This window comes from Epinephelus lanceolatus, chromosome 23, assembly GCF_041903045.1.
Source record: "Epinephelus lanceolatus isolate andai-2023 chromosome 23, ASM4190304v1, whole genome shotgun sequence".
NCBI lineage: Eukaryota > Metazoa > Chordata > Actinopteri > Perciformes > Serranidae > Epinephelus > Epinephelus lanceolatus.
Genome location: NC_135756.1, coordinates 19704105 through 19728923, shown reverse-complemented (window position 1 = coordinate 19728923; position 24819 = coordinate 19704105). Strand labels below are relative to the sequence as shown.

At 41.8% G+C, this 24819-nt stretch overlaps 1 protein-coding gene across 1 annotated transcript in view; it reads left to right on the top strand.

Moving 5' to 3' along the window:
* lrrc17 (leucine rich repeat containing 17) overlaps nucleotides 1–22761 on the top strand; it is a 44261-nt gene extending 21500 nt beyond the window's left edge. Inside the window, exons 3-5 of the mRNA XM_033614736.2 lie at nucleotides 382–874; nucleotides 13769–13924; nucleotides 21769–22761. Of these exons, the coding sequence (XP_033470627.1) occupies nucleotides 382–874; nucleotides 13769–13924; nucleotides 21769–22214 (1095 nt within the window). The 3' untranslated portion in view covers nucleotides 22215–22761. The remainder of the gene's footprint in view (nucleotides 1–381; nucleotides 875–13768; nucleotides 13925–21768) is intronic.
* Nucleotides 22762–24819: the final 2058 nt, after the last annotated feature.

The window sequence follows — 24819 nt, the reverse complement described above, 5'->3', positions numbered from 1 at the left end:
GAAGTGGGCACGATACTGTTTCCTGTATTGTAAAGGTAAGACTCAAGAACTTAAAATGAAACAGTAACTAAAGGTGCCAGACATACTTCCAGCATTGAATGTCTGCGGACAGCTGAGGTCATGCAGACACCCCACCGTCATACTCCAGCAGTAAACGGGAGGACTGGTAGGTGAGCTTACCATCCTCCTACTGCCAATGTTGGGTGAAACCGAAACTGAGAAGCTGCTGCTGGGTTTGGAATAAATGTCTGTCAGATATCCAACTTGAAACTAATTTTATCGTGTTACAACTGATAAAGACCATCTTTCCAGCAGTGAAGTACTTCTTTAAGTAAACAGCTTTATATATGCAAAAACTAACAGTTCACATCTTCCCCTTAGGTTCTGAGGGACAACATGTTCTCCCAGTTCACCCAGCTAAAGAGCCTGGACCTCCAGCAGAACGACATCTCCATGGTGGAGGATGGAGCATTCAGCGGCCTCTCCCAGCTCACCACCCTGCTCCTCCAGCACAACAGATTGAAAACAGCCACCGAGGAGGTCCTGCTCCCTATGCCCCGCCTCACCTACCTCCGTCTCTATGACAACCCCTGGAGCTGCCACTGCCAATTGGACAGCCTGATCAGGACCCTGCAGGTGCCTAGCAACCGCAACCTGGGCAACTACGGCAAGTGCGCGGAGCCCCAGTCGCTGAGGGGCCAGAAGCTAAGGAAGCTGAATGTGGACTTGTTGTGTGCGGGTGACAACCAGGTGGACAGGAGGCCGGGGGGGGACCGAGGTGGGGGGCCACCTCCACCCATCAAGAAGCCAGAGGCCACGTCCATGTGCCACACCTACATGTTCCCAAAACCTCTGCTGGACTGCAGCAGTAAAGGTGAGACTGTCAAGTTCTCTATCTCTTACAGAAGTCAAGGTGACGTGATGATCAGCGCCATCCATCTTTGTTTGGGGAAAGGGGGTGTGCATTCTTTGGTCTGTACACTGCAAGTTCTTGAGTGAGCTGCGCTTTCTCATCCTTTCCGGTTAATTTCACAAATGGACTGCACTTGTACAGCGCCTTTCTAGTCTTCTGACCACTCAAAACATTTTTCACTATGCCACACTCACCTAATCACAGACAAACAGCGTTCTCCTGGGTGAAAGTCCAGAGTTTGTTTGACCCACCCACCTCGACTCCCACTCACCCTATGTAGACCTTCGCTCTTTACTAAATGGCAGTTGCTCAGAGCATCAAAAAAATGCAGCGACATGATGCGTCTCATACTGCCACTTAAGGATGCCTCGGTGTGTGGGTATCTGGCCCTAAGGGCTACTGATCTAATGTCATTATTTGATGAGATGGAAGTGAGAGCAGGTTGGGTAACGCTACCTTTGTGCTAGCCTAAAAATATTAGTAAAGTACTTTAAACTGGACAAACGTGGGCCGATAATGACCATCAAAATGGAAGACCAAACACAGAATTGGATTATAACTATTATGCCATTATTATATGACATATTAGTTGGAGATCTGTCTATTCTTCTCACCTGTTCACCACACCACATTAAGTGTGATTTGACTTGGAGGATCAGCGTCTGTTTTGGTTGACACTCCTGTCTGTGTTTACGTGAACTCTTTTATTGGCTGCCAGTCACTTTTTACTTCCTGATTCTTCAACTGGTATGATATAAAACTAGAGACTTGGATTTTTGGTTGTGCTAGGTGTACAACCAGTCAATAGCTCTTCAGCACATTGGCATGTTGATGTCACAAACAGGACAATCTTAATATACCACTTTTCTGAGTATTTCTCTGCTTCAAACTGTAGCTGAAGTGATCTTTCCTCCACGCCATAGTCGCAAACCAACAAAAGATGGCAAGCAGAGTTCAAGAATAGTTAGAATCTGAATTACAGCTTAAGTAATCATTACGTTGGTTGAACATAAGAGAAAACACATGTACTGCGTCCACAGAAAAGAGTCAAACTGCATACGAGAGGTGAAATAAACTCACACAATGAATCACTCTATTTTCTATTCTCTGCATTAGAAACTGTTCATTTGCAGCCAAACTCAAGTGAAATCAACCAGTGTCACTGAAGCTTTTCTACTCAATCAATGGTTATCATGTGTGACGAAAAATAATTTTCCTGGCGAATGTATCAATAACAAATAGACTGCCCTGGCAGAGGAGTACCTCAAATAAAAGCTGCAGTTGTTAGGTTTGCTCAGCACTCTCCACTGCAGACTTGTGCTTGCTCTTCCAGTTAAATTGGACACGAGAATTAGTTTGCCGTCTGATGTTTTGGTTACAACAAGGCTGAGCAAGCAGACTTGTGTTTGTTTTATTAAGTTTGAGCCACATGGGACTCCTGAACTTCACTGGAAGGGAAGGTGCTGGGTCTGGACTGGTTGTGGTCTGTTCTTTCAAACTACAATGCTGGCATCTTTATGCACAGGGCGTAATTTTGCAGTTTAATCTTATTTGTTTGACCTCAGGTCGACGACTGCGGTTGAGTTGCATTGTTTGGCTTTCTGATGAGTTGCATTGTGGTGCGTTTGTGTTCCTGTGTGGTCGGTATTTTTTCTCTTTTTTTTTCAAATACAGCACCATCTCTTTTGTATTGTGTTGTAATTTGAGTCATGCGTTCATCAGTTCTCTGCAGATTTGTGCTCTCCAAGATATTGTAGAAAGCGATAATTGCCACCAGCATCTCAACCTGTTTGTGTTCTCAGTTCTAACGCTGAGTCAGCATGGGCAGAAAGCTGCAGGAAAGATGGAAACAGGCAGGCATCTGTCAGAGAGGGGGCGAAGGGAGGGGGGGGGGGGCTTCTCTCAGCTCTTCCAGTTTTCACATCTGGTTCTCTCTGTGTGTAAAAATGCCACTATAAGGCTGCTATCATAGAGATTGTAACTTCTCCAGTGCTCCATAAAAACACTGTGTCAGTCTTGCTGTTCAAAGACAGACTGGAGGCAGGAAGGACAATTTCTGAATTTGTGCAGACCGATCACTTTTTGTCACTTTTATGTGGGCTCTTTTTTCTTGGTTGCTCTCTCATCTTCTCCCTTTTGCCTGCTTCTCTCTGTCTTCTTCTTCATCCTCATCTTCTGATGCCCTAGAGCGTCCACTGTCAACAGACTGGACTAAAAGATTGTCTGTGTTCATGTGTCAGACCAAGTGAGCTCCAGATTTTAATGAGCAATTGAATCCATCTATAAATGGAGAGCTTATGCCTTTCACAGAAAGAAATCTTTCACAGACAAGCCAAAACCGCACAATGCAGCGCTGTGTTGTGTAAATGCTCGAGGAAGCTTTTTGCATATTTTTCCAATTTTTTTTTTCGGCAGTTAAACTTTTGAATTGATTCTTTATCTGAAACACTATAAGGTTTCTCTGTTGTTCTCGCAAGCTTAATCTCCCATCCATCTCCCTCACATCTTTTCTTCTTTTCTTTTTTTATACTTGGTAATAACTCTCAACATCCTGCCTCCTAAACCATGCCCCACCACGAGAGCAATATGTGATGTGTGAATGTTGCTTTATGAACTACAGCTGTCGTGCATGACATTCAATACGTGGTTTCTGTGTTTTTGATTTGTAAGGACGCACATATAGTTGTCTAAGTCTTTTCATTCTACTGCTTTCCCTCCAGTGCCGGTGTTTTCATTAGCTGCATTGGTTGTATTAGCTGTCCGTCAGTGTGAAATCTAATCACAGGTTGATTATATCATAACACATTATGTTTTCTTCTCCCGCTTTTGTCAACAATCCGCCAGCATCTGCAAGTGTTAAGACTTCAGTATGCTGTGGTATATAACTTTGATCCGAACACACATTAAATTGCATTCTTTTGGTTAGCTTTAAATTTCAAATACTTCTGAAGGAATAAGCAAAATTACTGCTCTGCCCATGTTCCATATGTGCCTTTCCATCCCACAGGAAAATTGTTTGGGGGCCACAAAATGAAAAAGGGTTCCCATTTAATCAAGTACAACCAGTGCTCCTATTCTGGAATAATACTTAAAGTACCCCCCCCCACAAAATGTGTTTTACTATGTTTATGTCCCCTAAAATGTCTGACCTTGACTATAGACCCTTTTACTGCCATTAAACAGTATGATGTTTATTGGTAACAGTAAATACTTGTTCCCTAACCTGACATGTGAGCATTTTTGATGATCGCCTCCATCCAGTACTTTCGTCTTATCACATTTAACCATGGTTGTCTTTGTTGTTATTGACAGGTAGTGGTGGCTGGTATGTGATAAAATTTAAGTTTTGAGCCATGACTCCTTCTATTCTGGCTCCCAATAACACAACAAGACGACACTTTAGGACTCCTATGTAGCCTACAGCCCTGTGGTGGAGAGTGTGTTTTGCCTCCTCAATGTCTGTGCACTTACCTAAAATCTGAGAATCAAAATGTATGTTAGACATTAGATACGTTGCTAATATGAAAGCCAGTCTCTGTCTAATACAGCGGGGATAGAGTATGCAGTCTTTGAACGTAACCAAGACCCTGATGTTTCCTTCCACTCTCTATCAAAAACCCCATCATTGCACATATAATTGTATGTTTCACAAACAATGCTGTGTCAGTCACTGCCAGTTAGCCTACAAGCTAACAAGCTATTGATGTGACCTAGAAATATTCAACATTATAAACTTAATGAAAATAGCAGAACACTTTATAATTTCATTTTTTGTTCCTTGGTTTAATATTTTGTTTATTTTTCTGCCTCAGATCATACAGACAGAGAGTGTGATAATCTGTGAGCGACAATTGTCATGAGAGGGCGCCTTTTGACTATTCTTCTCTTTCTTCTGTTAGCCTAATAATGCTAATACTAGCCATCTTGAAACACACTGCCCTTTCACAGGCTAGCAGGATTAGCACTGGAGAAAGGGCTAACCTAAAATTAAACTAAGTGCAGTCAATTTTCTCAATTACGGAGAAAGAGCAGATCGGCTTCCAGCCCCTTTTTCAGAGTTTTGTTTTTTAATAGGCTTGTTATGTGGGATAAAAGTGCCCACTGGAGTTTTCTCGTAAACATACAAAAGTTATTTTTACATTTAATGCATTTAACCAAAAGAATTCTGTGTATTCCAAAAGTCTAACAAACTTGCCGACTGCATTTCTGTCCTGGTAAAACAAAACTTCTCTGTGTGTTACCACCACCAACTGTCAATTACTGGGATAGCACGATACCATCAGTAGGAGTGTGTATTGCGTTGCCTGAGTGCATGTGGGACCTATATTTGTGCTCAACACAAACAAACACATTGCTGAAAACATTGTTCCATAATGCTAGTAACAGCCAAAACTCCACAGGATGCCTTTTAATTTGTGTTAAGTTTGTGCTAATTTGATTAAATACAGCTTAGAACCTATGCACTTAGTGTGCACAAAAATAATTGAATTGGACACAGGGTTCCTCTACGAGATGCAGCCACAAAATTAGCTCATAATGTTGGCCTGTGTTTCCCAGCCTTGCACGGAAGCAGTTTTAAATTTAATTGCAAGACTGGCAGCTTTAAAAGTAAATTAGAGCAGTTAGATTATAACCCACATGTGGAATTATAATCGTCAGAAAGCCATGGTCAAAAATACAGAGAAATGAAACTTAGGTGAAAACAAACTGTTAAGCGGGTGAACATGAGTGTGTAGAGGTCTAACAAACGTGGGTTTCTTTCACATGGGACCAGAAAACAAGCAGGGAGTGAAAGTAAAAAATCCCATAGCAGAATGGAAACATGCTCTGATCTGTCTGTCTACAAATCCTGTATTTTCCCTTTGTGTATCTCTTTCTCCCTGTTTTTCTCCATGTTCCCCTCACTCTGGTTTGCAGGCTGTTTCTCTGAGGTGAACCACAGCAGATTTCAGGCTCCACATCCTTCTCACTGGAGATCAATGCTGCACAGAGTGGTTAGAGTTAATGTGGGAGCTCTTAAGACCATGCCTCTCAAAGATGGGACGTGGACTTGAGAGTTAGTCTGTGGTAATATAATAATGTGCCTGCATATTACTTCTGTTAAAGCCCCTTTTCTACAGTGGACACACTGTTAAACTCCTTCTAGGTGTCCTGCAATCAATCGCCAAAATAGAAATGTTGGCATTTATGTTTCTACAAACCACAGTTAAGTTACATTTTTATGTTAGTATAGTTTCAACAACACTGATTAACATGTGATCAGGTTTAGGCACAAAAACACTTGGGTATGGCTAGGAAAAGATCATGTTTTGACTTAAAATACCTGGGCTTGGTGGCACAATACTGGCTGGAAATGCAACAGTGTCTTTGTGGCGGGGCGTTGGTAGCTTAGTGGCAGAGCAGGCGCCCCATGTACAAGGCTGTTGCTGCAGCAGCCCGGGTTCATGTGGTCCTTTGCTGCATGTCACTCCCTCTCTCTCTCTCTCCCCCCCCCCCCCCCCCCCCCCCCTTCACACTTGTCTGTCCTATACATTAAAGGCTAAAAAGCCCCAAAAAATATCTTAAAAAAAAAAACAAAAAAAAAAAAACAGTGTCTTTGTGGCAGCGATGTGTGATGGAAAACTTGCAACGGGTTGCTAAAAACCATCCACGTTCTATGGCTAAAAAACCCCCTGGAAAAACAGCGATGGGTTGCTAAAAGACAACCAGTTTGGTCGTTTGTTGGTGTTGAACAGTGGTCTGCAGCTTGGTAGGGCATCTCACCTGGATGCCACACCATCCACCATCCCCTCCACGACCCGATGATATAGTCGGCTGTACAGACATCGATATGATACATATGAAATGTATAGATATAACATATTCATGGTTTGCAGAAATGTACAATGGTGACATTTTCATCTGGTGACAGGGCTGGGATATACTATAGTTGTAGTGAAAGTAATTTTTTAAACTAATAGCCTACCTTTAATATTTAGAAATAAAGTCTTAACAAGTATTTTCACAGTTTTCCATATTTAGAAATACAACAACTTATTGTAAAGTAATATAAATTTTGCTTACAGGTAAAGTTGTAGACCTATGTGGTATTTTGACCGCATACCATTTTTTATTCACTCATTTTATTTGTAAGAGATCATGTAGCCTACAATATTAAACAAAAATATCACTGATGTATTGTAGCCTACAAGAGTTAGCGTGAAGCTAATTTTCATACACATCAACTCTGGCTAGCTAACCGGCGGTTTGCAATTCTAGTGAGAAGCAGTGATGATACTAAAATAGACTACACAAATTAGCTAGCCAGAGAAAGTTAGCGTTAAAGCTAATTTACAACACAAGAGTATATTTAGCATTAAATAAGTAGTATTAGCATTAAAAATGTAGAGTTAGCATAAATAAGTGACTCATTTAGGCCTGTGTCGTATTTTTAGTACACACCGTTTTTATTTATAAGAGATCATGTAGAATATTAAACAAAAATGATACCAATGTATTGTAGCCTACCAGAGTTAGCTTAAAGCTAATTTTCATAGACACCAGCTCTCGCTAGCTAACATGCTGTTTGCAATTCCAGTGAGAAACAGCAGCTAGCAGCAGTTATGATACTAAAATAGACTACACAAATTAGCTAGCCAGAGAAAGTTAGCTTTAAAGCTAATATACTGTACAACACAAAGTAACTTTAGAATTAAAAAAGTAATTTTTACATTAAAAAAAGCAATGCTAGCATAAAAAAGTAATGTTAGCATTTAAAAGGCAAAGTTAGCATAAAAAGTAATATTAGTGTTAAAAAGGTAGCATTAGCATAAAAAAGTAATGTTAGTATTTAAAAAGAAGCGTTAGCATTTAAAAAAGTAATTTCATCATTAAAAAGGTAACATTAGCATAAACAAAAGTAATATAAACATTAAAAAAGTAGTGTAAGCATAAAAAAAGTAATTTTAGCATTAAAAAGTAAGATTAGCATTACACCGGTAATGTTATGACATTGGGAATAAAGCACCCTTTTTCTGGATAGTCTATCAAGACACTAATGTTAGATATATGTCAGATATGTTACATTAGTGCTAAAACCAGCTCTTTTTTTGTCCCCATGAGCCTCAGTTATTTCACTTTGTTTTTTTCCATACACATCTCTCAGAAACCCATCTACAGGGTGGTATTGATGGTTTGGCCAATGGCTCTAGACTCTGCCTTTAACACTGTGTTCATGAGGTCAAGAAATCATTGCTTTCAGAAGTAACATAAATCCTCCATATAAACTTCAGGCCATTTGAGCAGCCAGCAGTAAAGTGACTCATGTATATGGTGAGTTGGCTGCGTCCCAGTCACACAAACACCCACGCGCATGATATTATGTCAGGCTCTCCCTGGACTTCTTGGTTAGTCAGCAGAGGAAGAAAAAAATCCATCTTCCATCTGAGTGAGAGGCAGAGGAAGAGAGCATGAATGAGAAAGTATCAAACATCACTCTCTAATAACTGCAGGATTTAGCTGCCAGGCGCCGAGAGGCTTTCCTGCAGTAGTTTGAAGGTCCCGTCCACACTGGGAACCACACAGCTGCTAGGAAACTGACCTGATGTTCGACTTCTGGGGTTCAGAGTTTCCCAAAGAAGTTTTTCACACTGAGGTGAAAAGGTCACTGAAACACTGTGAGAACAGACCATGGGATAAAAATTCCATTGAAACCAATTATTTCTGGCCTTTACCTTCACTGCTTAATGCTTAAAATGTGATGGATATACCTTGGATGATAAAAGGCTGATTAAATTTTGATTATTTTCTTTTTGTTATACCCAAGACACTGTTGTCATGGTGACATGGGCAAAAACAGATCATAGCATATACTCAGTCTTGGGCATGACAGACTCTGGATGTATTAATCATGAGTTTCAGGCAAAAGGTTTTCTTTTTGTAACGCTATTAACAAAGATGTCATGTACTGTACAGCCAACTGATTACTCACATTAAAGTCTGCTTAAAGGTCTTGTGGAGTTCTAGGCCACTGCATAGGTAAAAAAGGTATTGGTATAAAGCAGTGGTTCTCAACCGGTGGGTTGCAGTCCTGGGACTGCCAGTGACTAACAAACATGTCAAGTTTGTAAAACACACTTTATTTTTAAGTACAGCAAATTTCTGACACAGAGCTTTTATTTATTTTGCTGTTTCCTGCTTTAGAGTGCGTGATTCACAGACAGGTACTTGACAGAGACAACTAACTTGCTTGGTGATATGGCCAAATGCAAGTATGACACTGAATGTACTAAATTGTGTGGACCTTGAACGAATGACTAAGTAGACATCTGGACCCTGAGACTGGACCAGTTGAGAACCACTGGTGTAAAGCCTTTTATGGCTTTAGAGGGAGATGATTAAAGTCTGATAAATTTCCTCAACTGATGTTGGATGGCACTGAAGACTATACATTTGAAAATGATCACATCTGGGGGTGCAGAGTTTAGTTTGTGAAGTGAGCTTACCGGTGTTCATAGCTTGCATTAATGTATGAAGAGAATTAGATACAGTGCTGGATCAACATTCCCATGAAAGTTGCTCAGTGGCGCATGAAGCCAAAACAGTTTGACTGTCCCCGGGTATAAAATTACCCAGATCTTTCGCATTGCTGGGCCCAGAGAGAAAGCACACTATAGGCATTGCCGACTGTGCAGCTAACTTCCAGTTAAGCCCTCCACTAACTTGACTGGGGGGCGCTGGAAGTACGTTGGTGCAGTGGTTAGCACTGTCGGCCAGCTGGGGCTCCTCTAGTGTGGGTTTTCTTTGGGTTCTCTGGCTCCCACAGTCCAAAGGCATGCACGTTAGGCTAACTGGGGACTCCAAATTGCCCATAGGTGTCAATGTGAGCTTGAACGGTTGTCTGTCTCTATGTGTCTGGCGATTTGTCCAGGATGTACCCCGCTTCTCGCCCAGTTTCAGCTGGGACAGGCTCCTACACCCCCACAACCCTTAACAGGATAAGCAGTTGTATATAATGAATGAATTAATTAATAACTTGAATGGGGATAAAATTATTTAATCCAGTGGCTCCTCTAGATTTATGAAATGTCTTTGGACCAAAGGGAACAAATCCTGTTAGCGAAAAGAGGCATTTTTGGGGGGTTGTAGAGCTCAGAAAAAAATGTTTCCATTGATTTACAAACGTCCCTTTCACAATGTAAGTCAATGGGAAAAAAATTTCGAGCCCGGTGACATTTTGTGACGGGCCAGTTTGGCCACCAGTTTGAGGCTAGTGGCTCACAGCTACATTAGTTGCTACTGTTTGAACGCACCTGAATCACTGAGCAAACTGTCAGCAGTTATGTTGCATTGTGGGTAATGTAGGCAGCAGGTTTTGACATTTAACACTGGAGAAAAGTAGCTGAAGGACACAATGGTTTGGAAAGAAATATGAAAACCGATTCTGCTCTACTCTGAGTTACGGCATGTAGGCTGACTTAAATCCTCAAGATTATCACTGGAAGGGAGGATATGACTGCTAGCACTTATCTGGCTGTTGTAATAGTGATATCGTATAAACAGAGTTGTCAGCATGTTTAGAAAAGGCTTCAACTATCTCTCCATATGTTTGGTCTGAATACTGAGAGAGAGTTAAGTATAGGCCCATTACATAGAGCCCAAATATAACAGCATGCAAAATCCAAAGTGTGAAAGTCAGTATAGGGGACGCTGACAGGTTATTGCACCTGTCGTGTGAAATGTTAATGTTGGAAAAGATCCCAACTCGGTTCAGATCTTTGCTTCAGCCTGGATACAAAGTAGTGTTCTTGCCTCTTTTCATAAGGCGTATATCCTCATGTTAGACAAATAACTGTACTGTGTATATTTCCTCTGCTGCCATTAGCCGGTCATTTAATGCCTGAGGTGAAAGTGACCTCACATGAAAAAAATGTTAAACGTTATAAAAGGTAATGTATTAAATATGAACCTTTTCGCTGCTACCACGCAGCACAAGGCCCAAACTGTTAAAACACGTTGAGAAATCATTTCCCCAGTCAAGCCTGGAGCGAGCGTCCAAACCACAGACGTTCACTGCACTACGCGCAGCTGACCCCAGAGTAATCATGTCAGCACTGTAAAAAAATAACTGCTTCCCTTTCTCCTGTCTAAACAGTATGAAGCATATTGCACCGCTTGCTCAATCAGAATCAGTGCACAGAGGAAATATATCCTGCAAATGTAGCTTTTTTTAAAACACCCTTTGCAAAGTTTTATAGAATATATGGTGAAGAAAAGATGGAGAAACTACTATGCGTACATATAATTCATTAATAGTGCTGACCAATGCCCTCTGGAGGAGGATATGCCCAGATTAATGTTCTGCACCTCTGCTAAATTGTGGAAAAAGTTTAGCTCTATCTATTTTAAACTATGTAAATACTCCTGAACATTTACTAAACATTTACCTAATCCCTGTGTTATACTAATGCACGGCCTGCATAACTAACAACCTCCATAGGATATTTTAGCAAATGACCCACTAAATTGCTGCATAAAGTAATTCAAAGCTGGCACTTTGACATAGCGCAGGTGCTATAGTTGGCTCGCCATAGAATAAATGATGTCATCACTCAACTGGTCCAAACTTTATTTATAGCGGAGGTGCTATCAGACGAAACACATGGAGAGTTTCTCAGGTAGCAAAGCACAAAGCACTTCTTTTTTTGACATTAAAAGTCCAAGAGGGACAGATGTTCACATGTGCAAATATGACATAATGACTTGAGCAGGTTCAGTAAAAAACCCAGTCCAAACCCAGTTATGAATGAATGACTTTCACTTCTCCTGACATGTTCTTTCTCTTTCTCCTTCTCTCTGTGTGTTTATTCTATTCACTCAGCGGCCCGCTCAGAGGAGGCACAGATGGTAAAGAGCCTGACACTTTATCTGAAATATTTGCTCAATTAAAAATCTCCAGATAACCTCAAGGCCCCTGATAAAATGTCAGACTTCCTGAGAACACATTAAGCTCCAGGAAGCGATGCTTAAAGAGCGAGGGGTAACACAACATTACAAATCGAGATAATCTCTCCATCTTTGGTTTAGCTTTGAGAAATAGGTCCTTCTGGTCACAGCCTTTTGTCACCGCCGAATACGGAGCGTAGGAGATTATCCTCGTTCACTGTGAAACACACAAGACCACAGATGTATCTCTTTTGGACGGAGAAGACCTGTTTTTTGGCTCAGAAGGTTGATTTCTCACCAGGGAGCCTGGGAATTTGAGTCTGATGTAAGAGTGCCAGCAGTTTTCCAACTTTTTCTAATCTTGGACAAACTTGCAGACACATGTACACCTGAGGCAAGGAGGGATTCCCTTTAGACTACAAGTTCTCACAGCACAGGACTAATCGCTTCTCCAAAGTCTGGGCCTGCCTTTGCAAATGCCTGCTGCACGCTCGTCAGCCGCCACTGCATCACATCACTGAACAATAATAATAACATTTCCTTAGTGCATTGCCTACATCTGTGTGCATGCTGTATACGTGTGTCCTGTGTGTACGTGTGATTGTATTTTCTCTCTGTCAGTGATGATTGATGGCACAGTGCCTCCATGACAACAAAATCTGTGGCAGTAAAGCGTGCGCATAAAGACTGCAACATCTGCTCTATAAAAGTGTCCATAAGCAGTCTTCCGAGCAAATCATACAGCCCGTGTAAATAAATACGTGCAGGAAACCCATCCAAATGCATGTACACATGAATGCTCAGCCACACACATATTGTACACAACCTCTTTTTTTTTTAAATCTACAAAATAAGGCAGTGATTTAACACCAAAATAAACATAGATTGATTATATCTTCTCGGCATCCGCTGCTTAAACATACTCATGTATCTGATCATCTGCAATCTCTCTGCAAATTTCGAAAACAATCACCCACACTCATTTTGATGACACAGGTTGCACAGGCCGCCTGCTCAGTTTTAAACAGAGCTGCAGGCTGATCGGCGCGGCAGATGTGACCTCTAATTCAGGCGATTTTCGTGTTTTCACAGACACTGACAGGTGAAACAAGTCTAATGGTTGTGGGAACCACAAAAGCAATTCAAAATCCATTAAGATGCCTATTTTCGTAACTTCAAAAGACTTTTCCTGACTGCCAAAAGTAGAACTTGTGCAACACGGGTTTGAACATGAATCTGGATCTGCTTATTGTCTGAGGAGAAGCTCCAAAGAATCTAGATTCAAGCTTCAGCTCTAGCTTGGGACAAACTGTGTTGACAGTGACAGACTTGTATTCTAACAGGCCCAACACTGCAGGGATGATAAAGCATTTACGAACTTGGACTTTTGATTGGACTTGGACTATGAACTGGGACTTTTGATTTAAAACTCCAGAGAGGATCTGTTATCGAAATGGGAATATGTGGGAATCCCTGTTTCGTACATTAGAGTCTTCAAAGACTTACTCTCTTACTGGTGGGAGATGTGTGTGTGAGGCTGGAAACACTGGAAGAGAGTGGAAACATTCCCCCACCACCCCTGGCACAGAAGTGAAATATTGTTATACATGCTGTCACACTGGACTCCATCTTGAAAAGGTTAAATGTTGCACACAACCCACACGACATCTTGAAAATGTATAAGGATGCAGACAGATTGGATTTCCAGCTCTCCTGCTGATTCTGGAGCTTTGCACTCTGTGTCATGATTGTTGCGCACATCTGCGTCCATCCTGCGAACCATCAGCAGGAATGAATGCTTATTTGTTGCATTAAAGTTTATGTAAATACTTGCTGTGAATTATTCTCACTATTTAAAATCTTGCAAAAAAAACCCACTCCAGCTCCTTTCACCTTTGTAACTCATGTTTCTTTGTCTGTCCTTCTTTGCAGATTTGAATAACATCCCGTCAGACCTGCCGTCTGACATAGTCAAGATGGATCTGTCCAGTAACACCATCAAACATCTCAGGCCCAAACAGTTCCTGCTGTCCAAAGACCTCAAGCTGCTCAACCTTAGTGGCAACAACCTGCAACATATAGATACAGGTAACTCAGGCCACAGAGTCTTGTCTCTGATTGTCTGACAGGTGTTCATTAAAGTCATATAACAGGCTTTACAGACTAGTTCTTGAACCACTCACATCTTGTTATGCCTGGTGATGGGGGGGGGGGATCCCAACTCTTCAGGGGAAGAATCCCAACTTATTTTGGATGTCTGAATTTGATATGTTGAGTTGGTTCTTCAAGGAAGAGATCTATGTCTTAGCTAGATTTATTGAAAAAGCATGGACATTAAGACAGAAAACACTGTATCCTACATAAGAGTACAATACTTTGACTTTTTTTGTTGTCGATGATGATGGATACATAAGATTCTTGTTTTTGCCATCTTTGAATTGTTTGTACATATACTGTGTAGTGTCTTGTAAGTCCATGTGGGCTGGGCACTTTAACGTGCATGACACTTAAATAAACCAATCAATCAATCAATCAATCAATCTTCGTCACTAGCCAAAGGGGTTGGGAACCACTGGGTTAAACTGCAAATTAACTCAGAAAAATGTGCATTGAAAATACTAGCATCAACAAAAGTGGCCCATTTAAAGGGATATTGGAAATATCAGCTGTACAAATGTCGGCCTTCTCTCAAATGTAATGGATTTAGATTGCACTCTGCTGATGCTCAAAGCGCCAAACAGGAGAAAAAAACAACTTTTGAAAAACTCAACACATTGCTGTAGCCTGTTCTCATCCCGAACTCATCAAATACTGTCGCTTCGTCAATGATCTCGGCTTCAGACACCATCACAAAAAGGAACCTCTCGTGAAGGGATGATACGCTGCCATGTGCCATCAGTTTATGGTATAGTCTCTTACACAGACAGCGATGACGTCAGCACGCTGGCTGACTCTGTCGTCTGTGGACATTCCCATAGGAAAGTTGTAATAGAACTAGCGCTGGCTCCCAGCGGCAGTGATGTGATTGGATCCAAATCCGTATACTTCCGTACTTCCTCGACCAACAGCTGATTAGCTTTGCCTTACACCCGTCTACACCAGAATTGCTCTTCCGGTGCCGTACCTATGGCAATGCCGTCATGTGGTCTGGATATCCCGGCCCATTTCTATTACAAAACGAAAGACGAATGTCCCCAAACTCCCATTCCGAAGTAAGGGAGGCTGGTCAGGGGAGACTATTTATGGTACACCACCTGGCAGTGTATCATATCGCTACAAAGGGTTAATCGGTTTGTAACGCCACCAGTGAAGGTGGATGAGTCCAACAAACAGCAACAAGGACAGGAAGTGAGGCCGTGGTTCACTTTCTGTGTGAATGTTGAGCCAAACCATGATGTCTTTTTCTAAACTTAATCACATGCTTTTGTTCCCTGAACCGAACCACCATGTTTTTGTTGCACAAGGGAACAGCTGTCAATTCGAGGTGTTTTACCAAAGTTGTGAGTTCATTTTGAAAAAGACTATACGCATCTAACGCGTAGAAACTGTACATTTCCTGTGAAAACAGAAGCATATTTTGAGAAGACACAATGCATTTCATGCATCTGACCAGGATGCCTCTTGGGCAGGAGGTGTCCTGGGCATGTCCCACTGGTAGGAGGCCCCGGGGCAGACTCAGAACACACTGGAGGGATTACATTTCTACTCTGGGAGGAGCTGGAAAGTGTTGCCGGGGAGAGGGATGTCTGGGGTGCTTTGCTCGGCCTGCTGCCCCCACAACACGGCCCCAGATAAGCGGATGAAAATGGATGGATGGATGGACAATGCATGTACCAAATGTAAATTTACACAGCATCCTGGAATGTCAACAACAGATGCAGGACGACACCTTGCGCATCATATGTAGACGTGAAAGTACCACTGACCGAGCAGAAAGATTTGATGAGTTGGGATGAGAATGTGTTGCTCGGACACCTCTCGCATTTCGTTTGAAGAATTTCAACTTTTTCCATCATAGAGAAGATTTAAGGCTAAAACACACCAGCGGCGTCATATGACGGCGGCGTCATATGACAGCGGCGTCATTGATGCGAGTCAAGTGCCGCCCCCAACACACACAAAAAGCGTCACGCTGCGGGGCATCAACCGGATTTCACACTCCAGTCTGCTAGGCTGGGATGTACAAAATAGAGCTTTTTCAAGGGCGGCGACGCTGGAAAAATAGGACAATAGGGTAAAGTGCCGCGGTGCGGCACATCGACGCACGTCGAGCTGCCACCGGTATGGGTTTGTACATAGAAAATAATGGGGGCAGCTGTTTTGACGCGTGTCGTATGCCGCCGGTGTGTTTTGGCCTTAAGAGTCCCACAGGCTTGAACAGGTTGAGGAACCCATTTATTCCTCAACTTAAATCAGAGTACAGCCTCTAAGTAGCCTCAGTGCACCAGTCGAACTTTGAATGTAAGTGGGGAATGATTCATTTGTTGCACTTCATCCATTATTCGTAACGCCTGATGTGATTTGTAGTATGGTTCTGTTGTTTTCCTAAATGTTGTTTTGAATTCTTGTATTTATTTAAAACAGTTGATATCCATGGACTCAAGTCAAGTGTACATTATATTAAGAATATTTAACCACTTTACCTTGCCGTCAGTCAGCCTTTTCTGACGTAGAACTGAAGCTGTTATCTGGAAGCCACCAGACTCCATTGACAAAAACAGTAATTTTGCTTTGCAGATCAGGGGAGTTGCTGGTCTACCACTGCCTCCATCGGTTAGTGTGTAATGTCAGGTAAAGCAGTGAAAATATTCCAAATATAACATACACTTAAAATGATAGATTTGTTTTTAGTTCGCTAAAATATCCTCCATAGCAGTACATTGCTTAGCCTCTTTTTATTTATGATAATGGCTAAAAATAATAACACGTTTGCTGATGTCACATATCGCTGTGATTAAAATCACTTGCCTACCCAGAGGCGGTTGTTGTTGATAGCACAACGTTGCAGTGATTCGGCCTATAACGTGAAATCAAATCAAAACCATCTAGATTGATAAATAGTCTGACAAGTTAGAGGGAAAAAATGTCTTTCTGAATGTGGGGTGAACCGTCCCTTTAACAACGCACATAACCAAATGTACGGCTCTCAAAACTGAACAGGGATCAAGGGAAAGTTCAGCAGAATTCGTCAGGGAAACACAAAACAATTTATTGTTCAAAAGATCGATTTTACTGAAGCAGAATATCTGCTCTGAATAGTAACTCTGCCTCAGCACTATAGCGCCATTAAAAAAGTGCAGACTCATTACTCACTCCATGTTAATGATGTCTGGGCTTGTGTCTTCCTGCCCAGGAGGGAAATCCTTTACAAAACCTTGTAGATTTCTTCATTACCCTGCGACACATGTAAACAATCTAGTGCAGCCCGCCCCAGTGTGTCCAAGACCACTTGGAAACTGCACAAGAAATACTGCGTAACTCTGAGCGCTTGTGATAGCCAGTGAGTGACATATGGTCTCAATCATAGTTGCTCCTTCTAATCACGTACACATTGAGAGAAAAATAAAACCCAAAAACATTTGCAAGAGGTTGTTTGTCTTGCCTTTTCATTCATGTTTCTTTCCCCTGCTGGTCACCCTCCAATTGAAAAGCATAAACAAAAGGCTCTGGCACACTGGAGTTATTACTAATAAATGCACAATTATTGCGTCTTTCAGTGTTGGGTTTGGCAGATGTTTGCGCCAGATTGCTGTGGTTTTTCCTTGCAGGACAAACCCCAAAAATAGAAAAAAAACCAATCATTTAGACAGTCACAGAAGAGTACAGTATATGTGAAGGTCAATTTAACACACTTTCCCTATGACTAATAACTTGACATTTTAGGAATTGTCACAATTCATTTCCACCCATCTGGAGCTTCAAACTCCTAAAAAATAGTCTTAATACTCTCCAAGTTCCTGTTGAAGATCCTTCCTGCCTGCATCTCTTTTGTGTTTCTGTAATTGAAAAAACAATGCAGCAGCAGACAAATATGTAATAGTGGGACTTGTGCAACAGTGATATCTGGAGCTATGGCGACCAGAGACTTTGAAATTGTGTTTATTTGTTATGGAGACTCGTTGCCAGCATCAGCCCAGAGCGTTGCAAGCCTGGGGTGCAAATCCCTAATTTATCACCTCTGCTGAATTCGGACGAGAGTTGCTTTTTCATGCCTTTTTGCCTGCTTCGTTCGTAGCTCAAAAAAACGTTAATGCGTGTGCGTTGAAGCTGGAAAAATCGATGACAGGGTTTAAAGCATTACCCTCGGTGGGTGTTATGGCATATGGATCTGTGAGCCTGGTGGGAGTGCTGATTAAAATACTTGGAGATAAGAATGTTATGTAGAACATACCTTTTTTTCTGTGACAAAAAGTTGACTTGTCTCAAAGGATAGTGAGATAAGGACGGTTTGAAACAAAGAACAGATGGAAAGAGTCATCAGGGTGGAACTGACATGTCACACTAAGCAGGGAAGTATGGTCATTAAAGGAATAGTTTCTCTCATGGCCAGTGGACTTACTCCCTGGGTCTGTGTTTCTTGGTTGAGGTCGCTCAGCAATTCTGACACTGGAGTCTCCACAATGTGTGGCTACTATCTTATCATACATGAACAAAATAAAATCCAAAGGATATTAAAAGTCACACTTGAGTAGAGAGGCAAAACAAAACAGGAGCTCAGCAATAGACATCCATTTTTAGCAAGGCAGCCGCCCAGCTACTCAACAACATGAGGCACTGTCCGATGATGTCGTGTCCCTTGTATCTAGGCAACACAGTAAGGTCATAAAGGTATAAAGGTACATGCCTAGACTGTATCTAAAGATTGACGACATGACAGCTCCTGAAAACTGAAGCAAAAACATCTTGATTGTTGCTTGGTGGCTGGCTGCAGTATAGGTCATAAACCCCGCCCTCTCTATGTTAGTGGATAGGACATGGGCGAAAGTAAAAGATCATTTTAGGTAGTTCTTAATGCGTGCTCCAGGATCCATTTTTCTGATAAGTTTGGGTTTTATTAGCTATTTGATGCTATAAAAAGGGGGTTGGCCATCATGATTGACAGCTGTGTGAGCTAGTCACTGTGCTCGTGATCAATGGCACTGCCCAAGATTGGTTGGGGGTGTAGGGATGGGACCTTGATACCACAGAGATCGCTACTGTGCAGACTCTGGCTCCACATCATCTGTGTGTTCCAATACCATACTCCCATTGTGGGTGTAATATTATGACAAAGTAGTATGTCCGGATTGTGTGCATACTGCATGCAACAGTACATATGTGATTTGGAACAAACCCGATGTCACCAGTGCAAGATGGCAGCGGCCGTATTCGGGATATTTTGGCTTGATTTTTGTGGAGAGGTGAAAGAAGTGAGAGGAAGTGAAGATGCTTTGTCCATCTTTCATATACAGTCATTGGGTACATTTTACAATTTTAACTGTCACAACCCATGACCATCAATGGTAGTTTATTACTAAATACACACAGAGGCATTTTTTCCTGAGGCCAGCGTATGTTTTTAATTCTTTGCAATGGGAGCAGAGCGCCACATGTTAACGCTATGCTCCAAATGGCAGCAGCATGACAAGGCGCTGAGGCATTCGTCACTGTTACTTTTTACCCAGAAGTTTAATCACAGTGGAAGAGGGGCCGGACAAACACCACAAAGACCAACCATCACATCTTACATGTACAAGTGCTGAACAACAACAAGGGAGAAATATGTTAATATAACTTATACATTGTAATATATTAAATCTCATGAACCCACATAGACTGGTGGGTCAGTCACCTCCCCACGTGCTTCGGCCATCTCTTTATCCAGAGCAAGGGCCAGAGATAATACTGCCTCTTGTTCCAACATTTTTTACTTCTGGAGGTACTGTGTGTTATAGAAATCAAACCAAGATGTCTCAGCTGAAAAATGCTGCACCTCCAAAGCGCTGTAGAACTCCCAGCTGGCATTTCTTAATATTTAGCTGGAAAGAAAGGCGTCCCAGGGGGGAACAAATACCTAAAATTGGCAGGAATATGAACAGGTATTTTCTCATGCCAATTTTAGGACACACAGTCCAAAGACTGAATAATACGCTTCCTGTGAAAACTCTGATGACACGCACAAACTGAATATACTTCACAGAAAATACTGCTTTATTTCAGTGCCTGGGAAAATACCATGGAAGTAGACCACACCTGGCTTCCTGTAGCCTTAGTGGCTCAAAAAAAGCAAATGATCAATAGCCCATTTGGGAGAGTCATGAGTCGAGAGATAACAGGGGCCTCCCTCATCCCTCTGTTCCTCTCCTTCCTCTCCTAAAGCTCCCTCTATCTGTGTCATCTTTATGGTTGAATGATGAGATTGCAGTAAATTATCTTTATGATGATTGAAAATGGATTTCAGGAGGATTATAGTCCCCAGGGTCCTTTTTTTTAACCTTTGTGTCTCTGTCTCAGTGATGTCTTTATCCTCGATATATTTTTCTACCTTTTATATGTTCTACACACTCTCCTTTCTCTCTTCTTCTTTCTCCTCCTCTCATTCTCCCCCTCTTCTCTTCCGCTCTGTTAAGATCAAAGCTAGGCCCAAGGCTGGTGGACAGCGTGAAACAGTCTTGACTGTCCCATTACACAGACTGATAACAGTGTCTGGAACCTTTTAAGGACATCAACAGTCACCTTTTTAACTCTTTAGCTCTTCCCAGCTCAAAGTCAGTCCACCTGTTAAATCCGCTGTTAACACATGAAACTGTCATGTGCCCTGGAATCTAAAGTACAGCAAGTGTGTCATTAAACATAATTTAGACAACAAATGTTTTGGTTAATTTTCAGTGCAAACACATGCCATGACCATGTTGGTCCCCTGCTGCTGATGTCATGTTCTCCCTTATTTTTTTACTATTTTTATGGATAGGGAAGTACACATTTTATGACTTTGCCTTTTTTTTTTATTTCTTAAAAGTTTACATTTTGGACATACCCATTTTCCCCAACTTTTCATTGGACAGCAACTACTGGAGTTACATGTTCCATTAAAATGTAACTTAAACTTAAAGTGCATTATTCCAAAAATGGACACCAGACAAGACGCTTAAAGCTGCACTAATCAATATTGATTTCATTAACAATTCATCAAATGGCTTTGTGTAATGAAACACAGAAAATCCTCTAACTTTTCAACGTATTCTCATACAGCGGTTCATATGAAATCTCACAAATTAGCGCCCAAAGAATGGCTTTGTTACGTTATGTACGTGAGGTAAAGTTATGTCCTCAATGTAAAGTTACTTGGATTTTGTTTAGTTACGTAGGTTAGGTTGAGAAAAAGAAACATGGTGAAGGTGTGTCTTAGAATAACTCAAAGCTCACTTGGTTTCACAGGACACATACACTATCTCCTGGGGGAAAGTCGTGTGCTTGTTTGGCCAATCCAACACCCCAAACTATTATGTGATTGCAGCCTTCCCAATTACGTGGATTGTACATGAATTCTGGTGCATTATTTTTCATAGGTACATGTACGAACAGTGTATGAGAACAGCTTGAACTCTGCTTTACGGTATGCAGCTTTACTGTTTCACTCTTGCAGCTCTCATCAGCGCAGTTCCCTGACGCAGTGGACAGCCGTTTCAGCAGCAAAGTTAGCAACTAGCTTGTAAAGAAAGTGAAGCATTTAGCAGCTTAAGAGTCATATTTCCCTGAGGAGTGTGTGGAGACCAAAAAAGAGCTTAAAATATTGTGGTTGCAACACTATTATAAGTGAATCATGTTTTGTGACTGCAGTACGTGGAAATTAACAAACAGGAAGCATCCAGGGAGACAGGGTGGCCCTTTTAGCGTTCAGCCAGCAGTAAAAGATGCTAACTTATCTTGTTCTACCTTTCTCTTCCTCCCAGCTGCATTCGCAGGCCTGCTGTACCTCCGTGAGCTCGACCTGTCCAACAACAGTCTCCACTACTTCCAGTATGGTGTACTAGAGGACCTCTACTTCCTACGGAAGCTCTCGCTGGAGAACAACCCCTGGATCTGCGACTACAACATTCACTACCTGATCTATTGGCTCAAGCACCACCCCGGCGTCTACTACACTGGCCTGATCTGCTCCGAGCCACAGGAGTTCATGGGCTGGCGCGTTGAGGATTACGTCAAGACCTACAACGGGGAATGTCCCAAGGATAAACAAACTGGAGGAATGGATACGGGACAGGGAGGACAAGGGGGGACAGAAAATGAGGCACAAGAGGTGATGGGGGAGACGGTTGTTGGGCAGGGTGGGCGTCTACCGCAGCACCTGAAAGAGAAAAAGAAGCCCAACAAGTTTGAGATCATCAGGCTGAGTTAGAAAGGTGGTGGATCGGTGGACAGGTGTGGTTTAGTGTGGAGGTCAAAGGAGTGTTGGATTAAAATGGAGGTCTGTGGACAGGCTGAAGAATGGATTCATAACAGTAGACTCAGTGATCTGATGTTTAAATAAAAGCTGATGTGTAAAAGTACAATTTGGGGAAAAAAGATCCATTGCCCTTTTAGTGATCAAACAAAAAGCTAATTTTAGGACATTAACATTTTCTTAATGTTATATTGCTAAGTTTACCTTTAAACTAAAGTTTAGGATTTGCCATGTGAGCTTTTGTTTTATCTTTTCTACAGAGCATTCCCAGTCCAGTCCGTATCAGATCTAATAACCCCAACAACAAAAAACGTCTCTTTGAATTTGCCACACAATGAACTGCAGGTGCTCTCTTATTTCCTTTACAGTCATTTTGATTGAGTTCAGGATATACTTTTTTTTCCTTTCAAAAAAGTAGTTTGTGGTCTTTTTTGTATGAGTTAATGTATGACATTGTCTATCTGTTTTCTGGAAATAAAATTGGGTTTATTTTTTCTGAGAATTCGTTTGGACAGACATGACGGGGAGCAAAAAATGTAGGTCGACATACTGAATCAAATATGACAGGAAGCAGATGTGCTGGATCATACAGTAATGTTTTGATGAGGTCATGTAAGTTTCCAGATACACTGGGGATCAACCAAGTGCATCATGACCTGGGCTGGGTATCTTTTAAAAAAATTACGATACCAGGACCCTTAAAATGATCCTGATACCAATAGAGTACTTCATTTGATACCTATTATATGAATGGTTGTTTAGCCATAATTTCAAACATTTAATGGCACCTCAGCACACTGAACCCCAGCTCCGTCAAATACACTGTGCTTAACTTCACCACACTACAGACTTGCTGCTGCAGGAGTGTGAGCTCTGCACTGGGGACAGTTGTTTAGAGTCCCACCAGCCACAAAGACACAGTGACAGGACTAACTTTTTGCAGTGAACGGCTAAGGAGCCCCACACATGCTGCATTTTCTGCGCCCTCAAATTCATTGTTTTTAATGCAGACGCACGGCAGGCACGCTCAAATGCCAGGGCACACATGCGTTCCCAAGTGAACATTTTTCAGGCCGCGACCGCTGCGCTCTGAGATAAACCGAGTTCACCTTTTGGAACACAGCAATGTACACTGCATGTGATGAGGAACAGCCAATCGCAACTGACAGATATCTTTCCGTTCTTCTGTAAATATCAGTCTGTGGTAAATATGGAAAAGTTTATCATTTTAGTGCAGGGCTGCCAAAGCTTTTCATCTGTCCCACGGTCGATAGGCCCATACACTTATAAACAGCACCTGGAAGAAGATCGACTCAGCACTAAGGATTTCAGGTAAATAGGCTTTGATACAGCACTTGTTAAAGTTGCTTAGCAACCTCAGCACCCTGGCGCTGCACTCTTGAATGCAAAAAAGGCACAAAAGTTACACCCAGTGCCCGACCTCGCGTTTTCCAGGTGGTTAAAGACGCGGCATGTGTACAGCCCCTAATGCTACCTAACGGTTATTAATGGTTTAACAATTGAGTCAAACTGTTTTGGTGTTGGTGTGACTTTGTTGGGACCGTTAAATAGGTCAGTGTCATAGTTAGCTGCTGCTGTACTGTTAGCTAATGCTAACAGGGCTGACGCTGAACTGACCTGGCTGGGAGAGGATCAGATCCCGGTGCAAAAAGTATCAAATGCAGAAATTGTTTGATTCAAGACATTTTGATACTGCTTGGTACTGGGTTATTTCAGAGGAAGGCCTACCAATGCCTAGCCCTAAGCATGACTAATAATTATCGCTAAACGTGCTAAATTCTAAAAATGGCCTGATAACAGAGCTTAAATGTGACAATGATGCATTTTGACACCAAATCAAGTAACTTAGCCTTCTCCAGAAAATGCCCACATGTTACTTTTCAGCAAACACAAGGTAATACACACACCCACAAAACTGATGTCTATTAATGTGGTTTAATTTTTTTGGAAGCCCATGGCAGGAAGCAGTCTTCACTGATTGTCAGCTAATGCCACCAAGTGTGCTGAACACACAACAGCCAACCTCCTTCTTTTTGAAACTTGAAATCTTATCATGCAGATTCTCATTCCATGCTATGGTCATATTTTGGGCCTTAATGTCAGTTAAAAACAGGATAATTAATCAGTGTCAGTGAAGGTATAAAACACAGACCAGATTACATTTTAGCAGAACTTTTTGTCACTAAAATAAGTAGGTCACTGAGGATGATTAAGATGATTTTATAGTGATAGATTGATCATGTATTGCTTGTCATATGGAGCAGATTTTTTTTTATTTTGGATTACAGGACAAGTCCACACCTGGATTGTTTCCACAGCTGTTCCACTTGTAACTTAATCAGTGAACATTAAGGCAGATTAACTGCATCAGTGTAAGAAACTAACAATCAGTGCAAGTCCTGCTACATGACTTCCAGATTGGTGTTTGAATAAGGTCTGCCAACTTGGCATTAGACAGCTTATACCCTGGATGTGAGCCTCGTCAGTTCATTCACTTCAGCTTGACTGTTGCGTTGGCAGGAAGTGATTTTGGCAAAAG